The following is a 14516-nucleotide window of genomic DNA, read 5'->3' as shown; positions in this document are numbered from 1 at the left end:
GCCGCGGTTCGCCCCACACGATGACGCTTACTTGTACGAAGTCACTACTCACTACCAGCCACCGTGATCTTTTATTGAGATGCGGAAACACTAGATACCACATCGTATCGTTGCGTGCATACCGAGAAATTCGATGGTTCATTATCCTACTACGACCGACACGCCATACCCAGTTACACCACGAACACGTCGCTAACTTTAACAACCTGTCCAGTAGCCATTGACTTATTTCCACAGATACCCGTAAGAATTGAAAGCGCACCGTCAACGTGACTAGCAGCCCTCATATCCTGGTCGATCTCCGCACCTTGCTCACCAAACAAATCTGCTAGCAGGACCTCGTCGCCTCCGCCATGCGCCCCAACAGAATCAGGGATCTCTATGTCCTCGGGCTTCTCAAACAGCTTTCTGAGTGTGATCGATCGCTTTTCGAGTGATCCCTCGAGCGATTGGTCTCCTCCGCTGTTCACGTAGCTGTTCTCGACGACTTCCATTTCCACACGGCCCCCAGTGCCGTTGAACGACACGCGGAAGCCTTCCCATGGTGCGTATGCAGTCAGGGAGTAAGTGAGTACCGCACCGTTCTCATACTTTACCAGGAGGTTCATTGTATCTTCTATGCTTATGCCGTCGCCGAAGACGCTTTGATCGCGATAGTATGCGTCTTCGTGCTCGGCATCGAGGTACATCTTCTTCAGCTTCTCATTTTGGTCCATGTGCAGTGCGAATGGATCTTTCTTCGCCACCTCACTGCCATGGGCTCTTGTGTAGAAGTCTTGAACGCCTCGCTTCTCAGCGTTCTCTCGCCCGTAGAAGTTCAGATTTCCCTGCGCGTACACAGTTTCCGGACGCGAGGATAACCAGAAATTGACGAGGTCGAAGTGATGGGTTGATTTGTGGACGAGTAGCCCACCGCTATTACGCTTATCCCGGTGCCAGCGGCGGAAGTAGTCTGCGCCATGTGACGTGTTGAGCATCCATTCGAAGTGTATGCTCGTCACCCTTCCAATTGCGCCAGAACGAAGAAGTTCCCAGACCTTTGTGTTGTGCGGTGCGTAGCGGTAGTTGAACGTAACGCGTACTTTCTTGCCCGTTCGCTCAACAGCATCGAAGATCTCACGACACCGTGGTGCGTCAATAGTCATGGGTTTCTCCGTTACAACATTGCAACCTAGTTCCAGCGCGCGAACAATGTAGATGTTGTGTGTGCGATCGATGGTTGTTACGATGACCTCATCTGGCTTCGTGTCTCGAATCATTCGGTCGAAATCCGACGCTTTGAAAGTGGGAACCTTGGCATGGCCGAGAGATTCCAGCTGTGAGTTCGCAAAGTCCAGTCGTGTCTGGTTGGTGTCGCATAGCGCTACAACAACAGAGGTCTCTTTGTAGGTCGTCGCTATCGCTGTGTAGAAGAAGGACGAACGACCCCCTGTGCCAATCAGAGCATATCTCTTTTGTTTGTTCCCCCCCGTCATTTTTGCCAATAAAAGATATGAGAATGAACGTTAAACCAAGCGTACGGTAGGTCAAGACTTTGTTCTGCAGCCACCTCTTAACCTCTTAGGAAGCTTCCCACGACGACGCATCGGTGTATCGCTACCCCGGCTAGGCCGTCGAATTCGGCGCATCTCACCCCGAACGTTGCACCACGCGATATCGCGATGTCGATCCTGCCTTTTGCCGCCACTATAGCCGGTTGGTGAACCAATGTTTCGAGAAGAGGCCCCACAGGATCCGCCCCCATGGGGAAAGTGAAGCAGGGGCGACCATAGCTAAGCATGGGGTTTACCGCGTGAGCTCTGCGGGGAAGCTCACTCCTTACCCAAAAGCTTGTGTTGATGTGCTACTTGCGCGGATGGACAACGGATGGAAGGATGTGATACGTGGATCAGCATGGCTATGAGGGGCTTTGACTGCGACCGGGAAGCTTGAGATACGCATGGCCATGTGGATGCTCAATACCCAACACGAAGATGCGAGCAAGAATCGTCGACCCAACCGGTCGGTTCTTATTCTCCGAACTGGAGCCTTCCACTAATAAGTAGATGATTCCACCACCTAGGAGATAATTACGAAGAACACTTACCTATCCTAAAGTCATCGCTCTGCAACATCATGGCGACAACCTATACTGAAACTCCCAAAGACGACACCATCACCCATGTCGAGCACTCCACCCCCATAGTTGGACAGGATATTGCGAAAGCCGACGCTGCAGCCAAGTTTCTAGCCAATGCGCATGTCGATGATGTATCTTTCTCCTACGAAGAAGAGCACGCACTCCTCAAGCGCGTGGACTATCGAGTTCTCCCTCTTTTGCTGTGAGTATCTCTATACGAACTACATGTGAGATATGCACTGACCTTGTACACCCATATTCAGAGGAGCCTACTTTTTCCAACAGCTCGATAAGTCTTCGTTATCCTACGTCTCTATCTTCGGTCTGCAAAAGGATGCAGGACTAGTAGGACGACAATACTCATGGCTTGGTTCTATCCTTTATCTTGCCCAACTAGTCATGCAACCGCTCGCCGCATTCATCCTCGTCAAACTGCCCACTGGAAAGGTCATCGGAACGGCTATCTTCCTCTGGGGTAGCAGCCTGGCCATCATGTCCGCCTGTACTGATTTCAAAAGCCTTCTCGGTATGCGATTCGTATTGGGTTCCTTCGAAGCCATGATAGCTCCTGCGTGTGTTGCGACCACAACGATGTGGTGGCGCCGTTCCGAACAAACTCTTCGAACGGGTTACTGGAACGCTATGAACGGTGTCACATTCATTGTTGGGTCCCTTTTCACCTACGGTCTTGGACACATCAATAGCGACTCGCTATACAAGTACCAGGTTATCTTCATGTTCTGCGGTCTCTTGACTGTAGCGTATGCCTTCGTCGTCCTTGTCTTGATGCCGGATAGCCCGATGAAAGCCAAATACTTAACCGAGCGAGAACGATTCATTGCAGTCGAGCGTCTGAGGGCTAACCAAATGGGTATTCAGTCTGGAGAGTGGAAGTGGGATCAGGTCTGGGAGACCTTGATCGACTTCAAGACTTGGTGTTGGTTCATTGCCATCATCGCTATCTCGTAAGTAGTTGACCTAGTTGCATCAGAGGCCTGTTACTAACATCTCTCTTAAAGCATAGCAAGCGGCGGTATATCCACCTTTGGGAATCTCATCATCCGCGACTTCGGCTATACTAACTTCCAATCTATTCTTTTCAACATTCCCTTCGGTGTCATTCAGGTCGTCTGTATCCTGGGATCTTCCTGGGGAGCGGCACGTTGGAGTCGCAAAGGTCTTGCCATTGCCCTTGTCGCGATCCTACCCATCATCGGCACGATCATGATGTTGACCGTACCACGTCAGCACAAAGGCGTCTTGCTCTTTGGATACTACCTTGTATCATGTCTTGCTGCCATCACACCTTTGATATACACTTGGCACGTGCAGAACACCGCTGGTGACACGAAGAAGAAGTGTACGTCGGCTATGGTGTTCATCGGCATGTGCACAGGCAACGTCATCGGTCCACTCTTGTACTCTGTTGACGACGCACCTCTATACCGGCCCGGCCTTATCTCCAACCTGGTAATGTTCGCGCTGGTTGCTATCATCGCACTCCTCATTCCTATGTACTTGGCACTGTTGAACAAGAGACATGCGAAGCGAAGAGAGGAGTTAGGCAAGAGCGCAGTGAGAATTGACGAAAGTATGTTGAAGAAAAAGGAAATGACACAGAAAGGAGTGGAAATGGAGGCGCAAGACCAGAGACAGGAGCAGGACAATGGCTTCTCTGATTTGACAGACATGGAGAACGAAGACTTCATCTACGTATACTAGGGACTGAAGATTGGGGAAGAGGGTAATGCATCGTCGCTATATGACAGTGCCTAGCTAGGAATATGGGATCTTCATAGCAATATACGTGTGGCTTATCACGTAAAGCAAGTTGCAAGGATGAAGCGCAGGAACACATAACACTGCCCAGGTAGTACCTAGACGTACCACGCGATGTGTCGCGCTGATTCGCGGAATTAAATGTATTACCTAAGTGTGGAAGATTGGAATCTGCCCTGCCCTGTGCGCAACACCGCGCATCTGGCCGATGTTGCATCTACTCCTGTCGCCTGCTATCCCAGTTGAACCAGCTTATGTACACAACCCATTCTCGATACGGCAAGAGAAGGCGCAACTTTAGGGTTAGGGCTGTGCAGCAACATTTTCGCGGACGGACTTGGCGAGAACAGACCACCTGGCAATGCGGGAACCTTGGATCGTACAACATCGGAACGAGGAACCCCTGAAATGTACAATGAGCTGACAACAAATGGTAGCTGCTACCACACACACGAAGGAGTCTAGGTGATACCACTAAGAATGGGTCATTCAGTTCTTTAAAGTACCCACGAATGTGCGCATCTAGCGGATACGGGGGCCGCGTCAGAACTCGCCGGTCGACTAGTTCGCTTCCAGCGCGGCTTCACGCGTTGAGTGTTGGTTATAGACAATTACTCGATGTTCTTCGGGTGTGGAATCCAGGCTAAGTCAGTTTTCTAGAGTCAAGCTACCTGTGATGATGGCGCCGTTGAAGCTGAGTGGTCTTGTTCGCACTAAAAACATATGCTGATGCTCCACCTTAAACCAGGAACCGACGAAGACATCGGGAATTCCGCTGGTGGATCCGCGTCATGCGAAAGTAGCTGGCATGCGCCAGACCTGTGTCGCAATTTTTTCCTTTCGGCTCGATTCTCCGCACCTGACTGACACTCACTTATTCTGATTCTGAAACACCCGTGGCGCAGTCAAATCATTTCGATTACCATAGAGAGCTCATTTGTACAGCGCCTATCCCAACATGTAGTGAGGCAGTCCTCTAGTCCATCAAGCCGGCATCCTCGCTACACCAAAGGGCCGCCGTTCTCACCGCAACCCAACTCCATCGTTCAAAACAAGCGTTCGCCAAATCATGCGAAGCCGCGTCAAGGGACAAGACAAGCGCTACTTTATTAATAGTCGCGATACCCCAGATCAGACCCAGTGTTATGTAATTTCTCCATCTAGAAGTCATGTCTCGCTTCACTGCTAGTTGCGGCAACGCCGTTGGCCTCAATACAGGAGCCCCTAAGGGATCATGTACACTGTCGTCTATAACCAATCGGCTGTAAGTTAAGCGGTAAGAACAGACAAGAAAGTTGATTTTAAGGTACGCGCGTTGTTACCGCCGAACATTAAAGCATCACGGCTGGAGAAAGAAACGCGAGATGCATCTGGAAAATCACTGAATACGGACCGAACCCTAGTTGACGGAGCCTCGGCACAAGACATCTCACCGTGCCGTTACTACAGTAGAAACATATCCGCTTAACAGAAGCTAGCTCGGTACCTGCATTCATAGTTGGCTTATGCGACCGCGAGGAGCTAGGTAGCATAGCCACAGTGTTCGAGCGCCCCTCCACGTTTCACAACATCACTTTCCGTGCCCAAAGTGCTCGAAGTCGACGATGGAACCATACTCGGAGCTTTAATAAGCTTGACAAAACTGGTCTTTCGGTCCGACGCTGGTAAATACCGTCAGGTTGCTCATACCTACTACGAAGCAAGGCAACTCATCAAGTCTTGGGGCGGCTAGATAAGAGATCATGTTTATCGGTTCCTTCGTTAGATTTAAACTGGAACCTATGTTGAGAAGTTTGCAATGATAGTAAATCCACGGTGGCATGTCGCTTCTCTTTCTGTCCAAGCACGGTGACAATTTGGGCGCTAGCATTGACTACCTGCCAGCCTCGGACGATCACTACACCGCACTATGGATCGAGGATGTGCACTGTTTGGCATGCTACCCACGGTTCTCCTCCTGAAACTCGTATCCCTAGGATGACCACAGCAGCTGACGAGGGCCTTGTCAATCACAGGGCGTAAGTGTCAAGATGTATCAATGTTGTAGTATGTACGAGGCTAGCGTCAAGGGCGGTGTACCCGAGACGGCTGTATGAATGGGAGAAAGGGGCATGCAGTTGATGGAGAGCATGAAAAGTCTCCTACTTCCTCATGTCAGAACAGTGTGTCCCAACCCTTACTCACCAAACCTAGCATCTATACAATAGTGGAAAGATGTTTGTCCGTCAACTCGTCGTTAGAGTTATCGCTGCCGCAGTGTTGCTCAAAATAGTGAGCGTCATCTGGCACCAATATGTCTTTCAGTCTTTCCTCGTCGAACAGCAAATCACATTCGGCGATTTCCCCACCGACTACGCGAAGAAATTGAACGAATCGCGGGCAAACAACCAGCAGCCTCAGGAGTCCGACTACTCTTCCACCTACAACGGAACCAAGATCGCACGTACGATACACTACATATGGTTCGAAAGAATCTACCCAGGCCATGAAGGGCCTTCTGGAGGCCCATCGATTGGATTTGGATCACCGCAACTATGTCGCGAGCACAACCCAAGCTACGAGATCCGCATGTGGAATGCAACGAGCGCTCGCGAGTTTCTATCCAATGAGTACGCCTGGTTTTTACCAACATATGACAACTACAAGTACCCTATTCAGAAGGTCGACGCCTTGAAGTACTTCGCGCTCTATCACTTTGGTGGTGTATACATGGACCTAGATGTCGCGTGTCGACGCTCGTTGGATCCTTTGCTTGATTTTCCGGCCTGGTTTCCGGAAGCATCGCCTTTGGGTGTCAATAACGACCTGATGGCATCCGCAGCAAAGCATCCGATCGTGAAGAGGATGACAGAGGGTCTGGTGACACACAACTGGAATCTGCTGTTCCCATACCTTACAATCTTCTGGACGACTGGGCCACAGTTCACGAGTACGATACTGCAAGAATGGTTCGAGGAATGTCCCGATGGAAAATGTATGCAGCGCGGGGCCAGAGACGACCTTGGTAAGTCAGCAACTTATGCTCAACAAACAAAGACAATCCTGATAGCTGACTTGTTCCACCCAGACTCAGATTCCTTCGTCGTCCTACCGCGAGTCTTCTACTCAGAAGAATACACCTTTTTCGGTCATAAGCCTGGAGGATCATGGCATGGTGGGGATGTCGCCGTGGTATTGTGGTTCGTAGAGCGACCATGGGCGATCGCAAGTGTTGCCACGGCCTTTGTTGGAACGATCTTTGGTATTATTCGGTTGAGGAGTAGACGGGCCCGACAAAGAGGGAAGGCATATATTCCACTGGTTTAGAAGAAACACAATTCCATAAATGTTACCTGTAGTACTCTCACTATGCCTTTGGAGGCGCTTGTGAACAGCGTGTCTGTCGGGGTGCAATTCGGCTTGCAAGGAGACGACTTCACAGACATCAGCAGCCTTGTCAAGTTGCTCTTGAAGATCTTTCTGTATGTTTAGATGCAAGAGGCAAATCGATCGCGCTTTATACCTATGGGTTTTGTGTCACAAATTCGACGACAAAGCGGGTGTCTCATCTTGAATACAATTTACCCTCGTGATCGTATCCCAAGTACGCGAGATACGACAAAGCCTGCACGCATCCGACCATCCCGAAGCTCCACCGGCACTCCTGGTGGAACCGGATCGTACCGGCCTAGTGTGGTTCTACATTCTAGCAGTTTAGTGGTAAGTTCAGAGGCTTAGTCAACAATACCATTTATCGTTCGCCAAAAACTTCTATGTAGACCACAGGGCTACTTGGGTATTTTGAACGACCCCATCTCACGGTCTTGGACTTGGATATTACAACCGCGCCCCCATGAACTAGTTTCATAGATACGAAATGAGTGAGGGGGCTCTAAGATCGACAATATGTTGTCGGTATGCCGTTATCCTCAGTTCGTGTCAGCAGTTCACGGTAGCACTCCGTGCAGGCTACGAGATCTGACACGCAAGGACGACGGAAAGGACTTTGCAAGAGCAAGGAAAGAAACGAACAGTGAGCACCACCTAGGTACGCCAATTGATTCATACTAATACAGGAAGAATGAGCAACCTCTTTGTTCAGCTTGTCATATATTTTCCCAGTATTGAGAACGAGAATTGAAGTTGAGGCTCTCACTTGCTTATGGTCATGCAATCTCAAGTCTTGGTCATCCCAAGACCAGTCTTTAACAAAGGCCCTTTTTGGTCAATTTCGGCCATCTGAGAAGTGCGACAAGGACCAAGGGCTGCTATGTCATACTGACAGTATTATTGTCTCAATGGATCGATTGATGTTCTCGCCTTTCTAGGCGTCTGACTATGCGAGCTCCGTCTCTAGCCTCTTCCCCAATTCATGCTCGTAACACGTTCCACCAAATACAAAACAGTATGTTTATGTCGCTCATGTACCATCCACCCAGTGTGCGTTCACGACTAAGAATGACAATTTTCGCTCGATCTTGGAGCCCCAACACCGAGGTGATGCTATTACAAAGAGAATATGCACAAAGATAGCATGGAGATAGTAGTACAGGAACCGTCAACGCCCGCTAACTCAAACAGAATGATGATGACCGAGAAATGAGATGATGCTGTTGTGATGCACAAACGTTGTTATGCGGATGCTTTCTCGGCAAAGACAGGTCTACTGTGAAAGCCTGTTACCGATCAGTGTGCCGAAGCTATTGCCTGCGGGTCGTGGCTCTTTGCCGGCTCCGACGTAGAACTCGCAGCGGAATTTGAGGCACTCAGTTCCGCGGGCGTCGTGATACACTTGCACGATGTCACCAGTATGCAGATGTCCAAAGAGAGCACGGCCCTTATCGTCTTTCTGCTTCAAGTGCTTGCCGTTGATCGAGATGCCGTGTGTGGCGCAGGTCCAGATGCCAACATTCAGGTTGTCTAAGGTGGTCCAATCTTTGCCCTGTTGCGAAAGCTCCTCTACGGTTTCCGGAGCCTCTCCACCAGGCGAGTAGAAGAACACGATGAAAGCTGTTTTGGGAATGCGTGTATCACCTCTGTGCTCGTATACGATTGTGTTGTTGCCCAAACGGCCCCAGGAAGTTTTGCTCTGATCGATGTTGAGAACAAGGTTAGGCGCGAAGGAATCGGGGGTTGCGATGAGTTTACCCAGTCGCCGTGGTGGCGGACGAATGTCAACCTCCACCGGAACCGAGGGAATTGCTACCGCTGTAGATGGTGCTGCAGCAACACTCGATGTTGTCGACAGCGCACTTGCTTCCGATGCTGCTGTCGTGTCAGGATATGCGGATGTATTACTTGTAGCGTCGCGGCTGTTCGACACGAAATCGAATCCGCTTACTCTAGAAGCATACTCCAGATTATGTGTAGTTGGATCTTTGGGGTCGTAGTAGTAGGAAGCAGTCAAAGGAAGATTGATCTGTCGGTTCATCCCAGAAGGTCGTGCTCTCGGAGTTGGCTCGCTATCTTGGCTAAAGTCCTTGGACGACTGATCCAAAGAGCTATGCTGAACGACTTCCGGGGTCTTCGGTGTCGCTGGCATCACGGGGCTTTGCGTTCTAGATACGGGTGAGTGCGGCGAGGTCATATTGAGATCTCGTACCAAAGACTCCGCACCAAGGAGGCTTGGCGAAGAGAAGCCGCGCTCGAGCTGCGCAGGTGCAGTAAAAGGACCCTGAAACTCTGCCTCACGAGTAGTGTAACTAGTGTCGCCTGCTCCATCGTTCTGAACCAGACGAACAGATTCATCCTGTGAGAGCGCATCATTGGCATGAGCACTCAAAACTCCAGAGCTCTGCAAAGCAGACTGTCCAATCTCACCAAACAAACGAGGCTGCCTCGGTGTGGGAATAACTTGAAAACTCTCGTCATTCACAAGATGTGAGGAAGTAAACGATGGCTCGACGCTGGAATCCTCATGATCTCGCACCTGATTTCGAGGGTACAAAGGATCAGCGCGAACTCGCTTTGGCTGGCGCTCTGTGACAAAGGCCATGAGCTCGTCATCAGATAGGATGTCGCCTTCTTCGTCTGACTCTGGAATCTCCTCCTCCTGAAGACTGAGCTGCGATAGCTGCTGCTCAGCTTCCTCTGGCTCCTCTTCTTCCGCGATGGACTGGAGAGTCGGGTCGGCTAGGAATTGTGCACCATCTTTGAGCCATGGATGGTTAAGACAGTCGCGATCTGTGGGACGAGTTGCAGGGTCGGTCTGAAGCATGCGCGTCAGAAGATCGATGCAAGCGGCAGACACACCTGCCTTCTGTAGCGGTGTCGGATCGAGGGGAGTGTGCATAATATTGTTGAACATGGCTTCGCCGGTGGCATCTGCGATACCTTTGAACGGAGGCTCGCCACATAGAGCGTACCAGAGGACACCACCAAAGGACCATATATCCACAGACGAGCTGTACGAGTGGTATGTCTTGGCACCACGCCGGCGCTTGGTACCTTTCGACTGGCCGCTAAAATCAGGAAACACTTCTGGAGCGCAGTACAGTAGGGTTCCACAGAAGGTTTTGAGGAAGGTTTCCTCGTGCTTGACAACTTTGGAAAGACCGAAATCCGATAGTTTGACAGTGAAAGGTTCCAGATCGGAGATGAGGATGTTGTCAGGCTTGATGTCGCGATGGGTGATCTTCGCACGGTGGAGATAACTGAGTGCGCTCAAGATTTGCTGGGCCATCAACCTCGCAACATGTTCCTTCATGGATCCGTACTGGTTGAGGTAGCCTTGCAGATCGCCTTGCCGCACGAACTCCATGATGATATAAAGATAATCACCCTGGTCATGGTATTCGACGAATTCGACAATGTTCGGGTGCCGCAGATCTTGCATGATCTTCATCTCATTGTCGATCTTCTTGTCTAGCATACCGTTCTTCATAAATCGGCGCTTCTCCAGTTCTTTTGCAGCGAGGAGCTTTCCAGTCATCTTCTCAGCAAGTTGATAGACGGTCGCAAAGGCGCCTTTACCGATCTGGCCTGAGAACAGTTAGCAAGTATCAACCAAGCCACGAAGGCAATACATACCGACGATGTTATAGGTTTCACCACCGTCCCACTTCATCGACGGCCCGCCATACTGCTTTGTAATTCGCTGAACAGCCTTGCCCTGTGCGTCGCCAAAGTCTGGTTGGCACTCGGTGATGAAGTTGCGCAAATTCTCACGGAAGCGGTCCAGGTAGTTGACCCGAGAAGGTATACGCACAATGAACTTGATCATCTCTGCATCATTAGAGTTTTGGATACAGATGATTGAACCTGAGCTGAGCATCCGCATCCTGCTGAAGCGTTTGTCCTTGCACTTCAGAAGCGAATCGTCAACGATGGTGCCGTTGGTCGACATGTCATCCAGCATGAGAAGGCCATCCGCGTTGAGGTATATGCGAAAGTGTTGATTGCTTATCCTCTTGCCGGAGTCCTGACCGAAAATGACATCGGCGCTCTGGTGATTGCGCCCAAATATGAATCCGAGTGGCTTGAACTTCAGCCTTTTTGCAGACGACATACGTAATGCCAGATCTGCGCCAGCACGCGAACTGCTACCCTGCCGTCCTTCAGGGGCGTTGATGATGAATGTCTCCTGCTCTTCGACGTCGGTGATGGAACTACTCATGGAATCGAGTGAGCTGCGGAAAAGGACATGCTCAGGTCGCTCCAGAGCTGTCTGTTCGACTATGCGTATGGCTGTGGGAGTGGCTGGGTGGAGGATTACCAAGACGTCGGCAATATCACCGTCGTTAAGACCGGAGTTGTTTCTGCCCAGTCGCCGTGGATCTAGGACCTGTTGAGTCGCAGGTTGAGTCTGCTGAGATGGTTCGGCGTCCATGGTGATTGCCAGGCGGATCTTCGAGGGCGTATAGTCCTGTAAAGCCCTGGTGGGTTTGGTCTGAGACCTGGCGAAAGGTACGGCCGTGGGATCTTGGAAGGCGACAGACGTTGTCGAGCGGGTGATTGAAGGGCGGGTTCTAGGCTTTTATACACGGTATGCAGCAGATTGCGGGGTTCGTGAGATGATTCGAGGTAGGTCTAGCGCGAGCTGGTGGTAGTTGCGCTGATAGTAGAGTGAGTGATCACTTGGACAACGTAGGCACGATGTTGGACCGTGCGCTTAATGAATGGGTTGCGCAGATAGTCGTGTGTAGAGTGTTCTAGACGAAGACGCAAGCAGAACCGACGCCAGAGCTCTGCGACGTGCTTCAAATCAATGGGACGTATCAATTTCTTGTATACCACAAGCAGCCAAGGGCTGGAAGTGAAGGCTTCTTTATAATGCGACTGTCCGCCACCAGGTCTTCATTAACCAGTCTGAACAGAACTGCTCTTCAGCCAGGCTTGATGGAGAATCCTAGTCTGGGTATACAGCCCCTTGACTTTCTTTTTCCGGGCCTCCGTCTCAGATGCAGATCAACTTTTGTAGGATGGAATGAGGCAAATGCGACTCCAAATCGAGTGGCAATGCAGTGTGTATTACAGCGACGCAGTCGCGAAAGGTGTGGAATGTGTATGTAGGTAAAGCGAGGCAGACGTTTGCCTTGATGGCGTGCGCGTACAGGCGTCGAGGAAGACGATGCGAAGGGTTGCCCTAGGAACAGGCTCTGAGGCAATATGTCAGCGCGAACACGTCGGCAATCATCTCCGCTATGCGATTGCGATTGGAACCAAGACACACCTTGCTAGCAGAACCATACAGACACCTAACACGAACGTCGGAAGTGAATGGACGCAGACTCGAGGCGTCGCGAGTTATGAGGCTTTGGGGCGGCCCGCGCGCACCCCGCTATTGGCTGGGCACCTCCTGCTTCCAGCATACAAGGCAGCAAGATCTCTAGCGCCAAAACAAAAGTTAGAAATAAGCCGATAGAGGGCAGTGTGCTCTACTACTACTTTTACAATCTTTGTTCTCAATTCTAAATAAATGGAGATTGAGAGCAGGCTCTCAGAAGTGCTTCTAGTTTTCTACGCATATGGAAAGATTGTTGTAGCAGTAGTGCAGCGTTGCTGAGAGTCGCCCGAGCAGCTTGTCACGTTTTTTCGTGAAAGTTTCGCGTCACTAGCAACGTCATCCTTGAAGCTAACCCTTACCAAGTGGACCCCGATCTGACAGGGCATAGTGTCTCCATCGTCGTGACACACGCAAGAGCAGGCTTGTCCAGCTATTACTCAGGAAAGCGTTTTCGAGCATTCTCATACACCTGGTTACAACAATTTCTACTCTCCTACAGCTTCCTATTTGCAAATATAAAAGACAGCTGCCTACCGCTATATCGCTGCGAAAGCACATCCACCCTTACAGAGTCTTCACATCGACAGGGATCGTCTCGATTCAAAGATTTCAGAGTCAGCTGGGATATCACGAAAGCGTTGTGTCCATCCACTTGCAGGAATTCAGAAGTTCTGCATCCCCGTCCATCCACTCTTGCACATAACAATCGCCAATCATCTCATATCTCGGTGCCGGTTCCGTTTCCCTTTGATCCTTATGCCGTCGTAGTACAAATGGTGTCTTTCCAGCACTTAGGAGAAACACATCATCACCAACAGATGTCCCCGCTGGTCCTAGTCCAGCGTAATCTTCACCGATGTTCAGGCGCCGTGAGAGCGTTCCAACGCACATCGACCTATCGATGTCTGAAACAAGAGATCTCTCGGGGACACCTACGTCGATGTTTGGACCATAAGCATCTTCGAGCAGCCTTTGCACTTTAAAGTACATATCGTCGTCAGAAGCCTCTTCGCCGTCGGTTTTGTGATATGGCGATAGCCTTGGGTATTTTCCCTAGCTTCCGAAAGTTCCAACGTCTTTACTCTATATTCTGTATACACCAGCATCTGTAAAGTGTATCACACCTGCGCATATGGTATACATGAAACTTTCACTGAGAAGAGCGTACACCTTGTCTCTGGGATCGGAAGCATTACGGTCCCGGAACTGGATCAAGAGATCCAACAAGCCTCGAGAGTTGGCATCGGCAATGGGATCTTGCTGTCGAATGCGGAGGCTATCGATACTAATGATCTTGTTGAAGCTGCCATAAATGACCTTCTACTGATCTGTCGGCAGCTCTTGCAGAGTTTCTCGAACAGCCCAACACACTGCTCATGATCTTCGTTTAGTTCCACGAAAAATCGAAACGCCTCACATGCGCCGGATTTGCGACTCGCGTTTTTCTCTTTGACTGGAGAATATCTTTTGGGGTCGAAGTGCAAAACTGGCGGTGGTTCACTCAAAGACGGGGTAGAGCCATCAAGCTTGTCCCCAAGGTACACGATACATTGCTTGCACTTGCTGAAGATGCTGCCCATGGGCTGTACTTGATGTCAACACTGTTCAACTCACACATGATCGGTGCTCCCCATGGAGCAGACTTCAACCTCACAAGTCTGATCTCATTCTGTTGGAGTGGGTGGCGCAGATTAGTCACGTTAGCCGTTTCTCGTAGAATATCAAAGGAAGATGACATATTCGACAGAATCGATCCGGTCTCCGTGAATAAAAGCTCACGTCAAGCAAAAGGACAGCTTAACGTGTGCCCAACGTGCGCGGCTCGAAGATGTGGTCGCGAGCTGACCGGTTGGAGTACACAGCCAGCACTGCGCATACTACCCCACACCACATCAGAGACGCCTCAGCCTTATC

At 50.4% G+C, this 14516-nt stretch overlaps 5 protein-coding genes across 5 annotated transcripts; 2 read left to right on the top strand and 3 right to left on the bottom strand.

The window, feature by feature from the left end:
* Nucleotide 1: 1 nt before the first annotated feature.
* CC77DRAFT_800183 (NAD(P)-binding protein) lies at nt 2-1767 on the bottom strand. The gene has a single exon (XM_018533234.1). It carries the CDS (start codon nt 1473-1475, stop codon nt 174-176), a length of 1302 nt encoding a protein of 433 aa, XP_018386832.1. The 5' UTR covers nt 1476-1767; the 3' UTR covers nt 2-173.
* Nucleotides 1768-2115: 348 nt separating this feature from the next.
* CC77DRAFT_933444 (MFS allantoate transporter-like protein) lies at nt 2116-3841 on the top strand (the record flags this gene model as incomplete). Its single annotated transcript, XM_018534318.1, has 3 exons — nt 2116-2321; nt 2383-3084; nt 3139-3841. 3 exons carry the CDS (start codon nt 2116-2118, stop codon nt 3839-3841), a joined length of 1611 nt encoding a protein of 536 aa, XP_018386831.1.
* Nucleotides 3842-5876: 2035 nt separating this feature from the next.
* On the top strand, nt 5877-7297 carry CC77DRAFT_960406 (hypothetical protein). The gene is made up of 2 exons (XM_018535604.1): nt 5877-6902; nt 6966-7297. The coding sequence occupies exons 1-2, from the start codon at nt 6113-6115 to the stop codon at nt 7202-7204; spliced, it is 1029 nt and encodes a 342-aa protein (XP_018386830.1). The 5' UTR covers nt 5877-6112; the 3' UTR covers nt 7205-7297.
* Nucleotides 7298-8540: 1243 nt separating this feature from the next.
* On the bottom strand, nt 8541-11705 carry CC77DRAFT_933643 (Pkinase-domain-containing protein; the record flags this gene model as incomplete). Its single annotated transcript, XM_018534331.1, has 2 exons — nt 8541-10858; nt 10907-11705. The coding sequence occupies 2 exons, from the start codon at nt 11703-11705 to the stop codon at nt 8541-8543; spliced, it is 3117 nt and encodes a 1038-aa protein (XP_018386829.1).
* Nucleotides 11706-13702: 1997 nt separating this feature from the next.
* On the bottom strand, nt 13703-14334 carry CC77DRAFT_800133 (hypothetical protein). The gene has a single exon (XM_018533233.1). It carries the CDS (start codon nt 14180-14182, stop codon nt 13814-13816), a length of 369 nt encoding a protein of 122 aa, XP_018386828.1. The 5' UTR covers nt 14183-14334; the 3' UTR covers nt 13703-13813.
* Nucleotides 14335-14516: the final 182 nt, after the last annotated feature.

Source organism: Alternaria alternata, assembly GCF_001642055.1.
Source record: "Alternaria alternata strain SRC1lrK2f unplaced genomic scaffold CC77scaffold_8, whole genome shotgun sequence".
Taxonomy (NCBI): domain Eukaryota; kingdom Fungi; phylum Ascomycota; class Dothideomycetes; order Pleosporales; family Pleosporaceae; genus Alternaria; species Alternaria alternata.
Note: the sequence above shows the minus strand (reverse complement) of the source record. Positions and strands in the feature narration are given on the sequence as shown.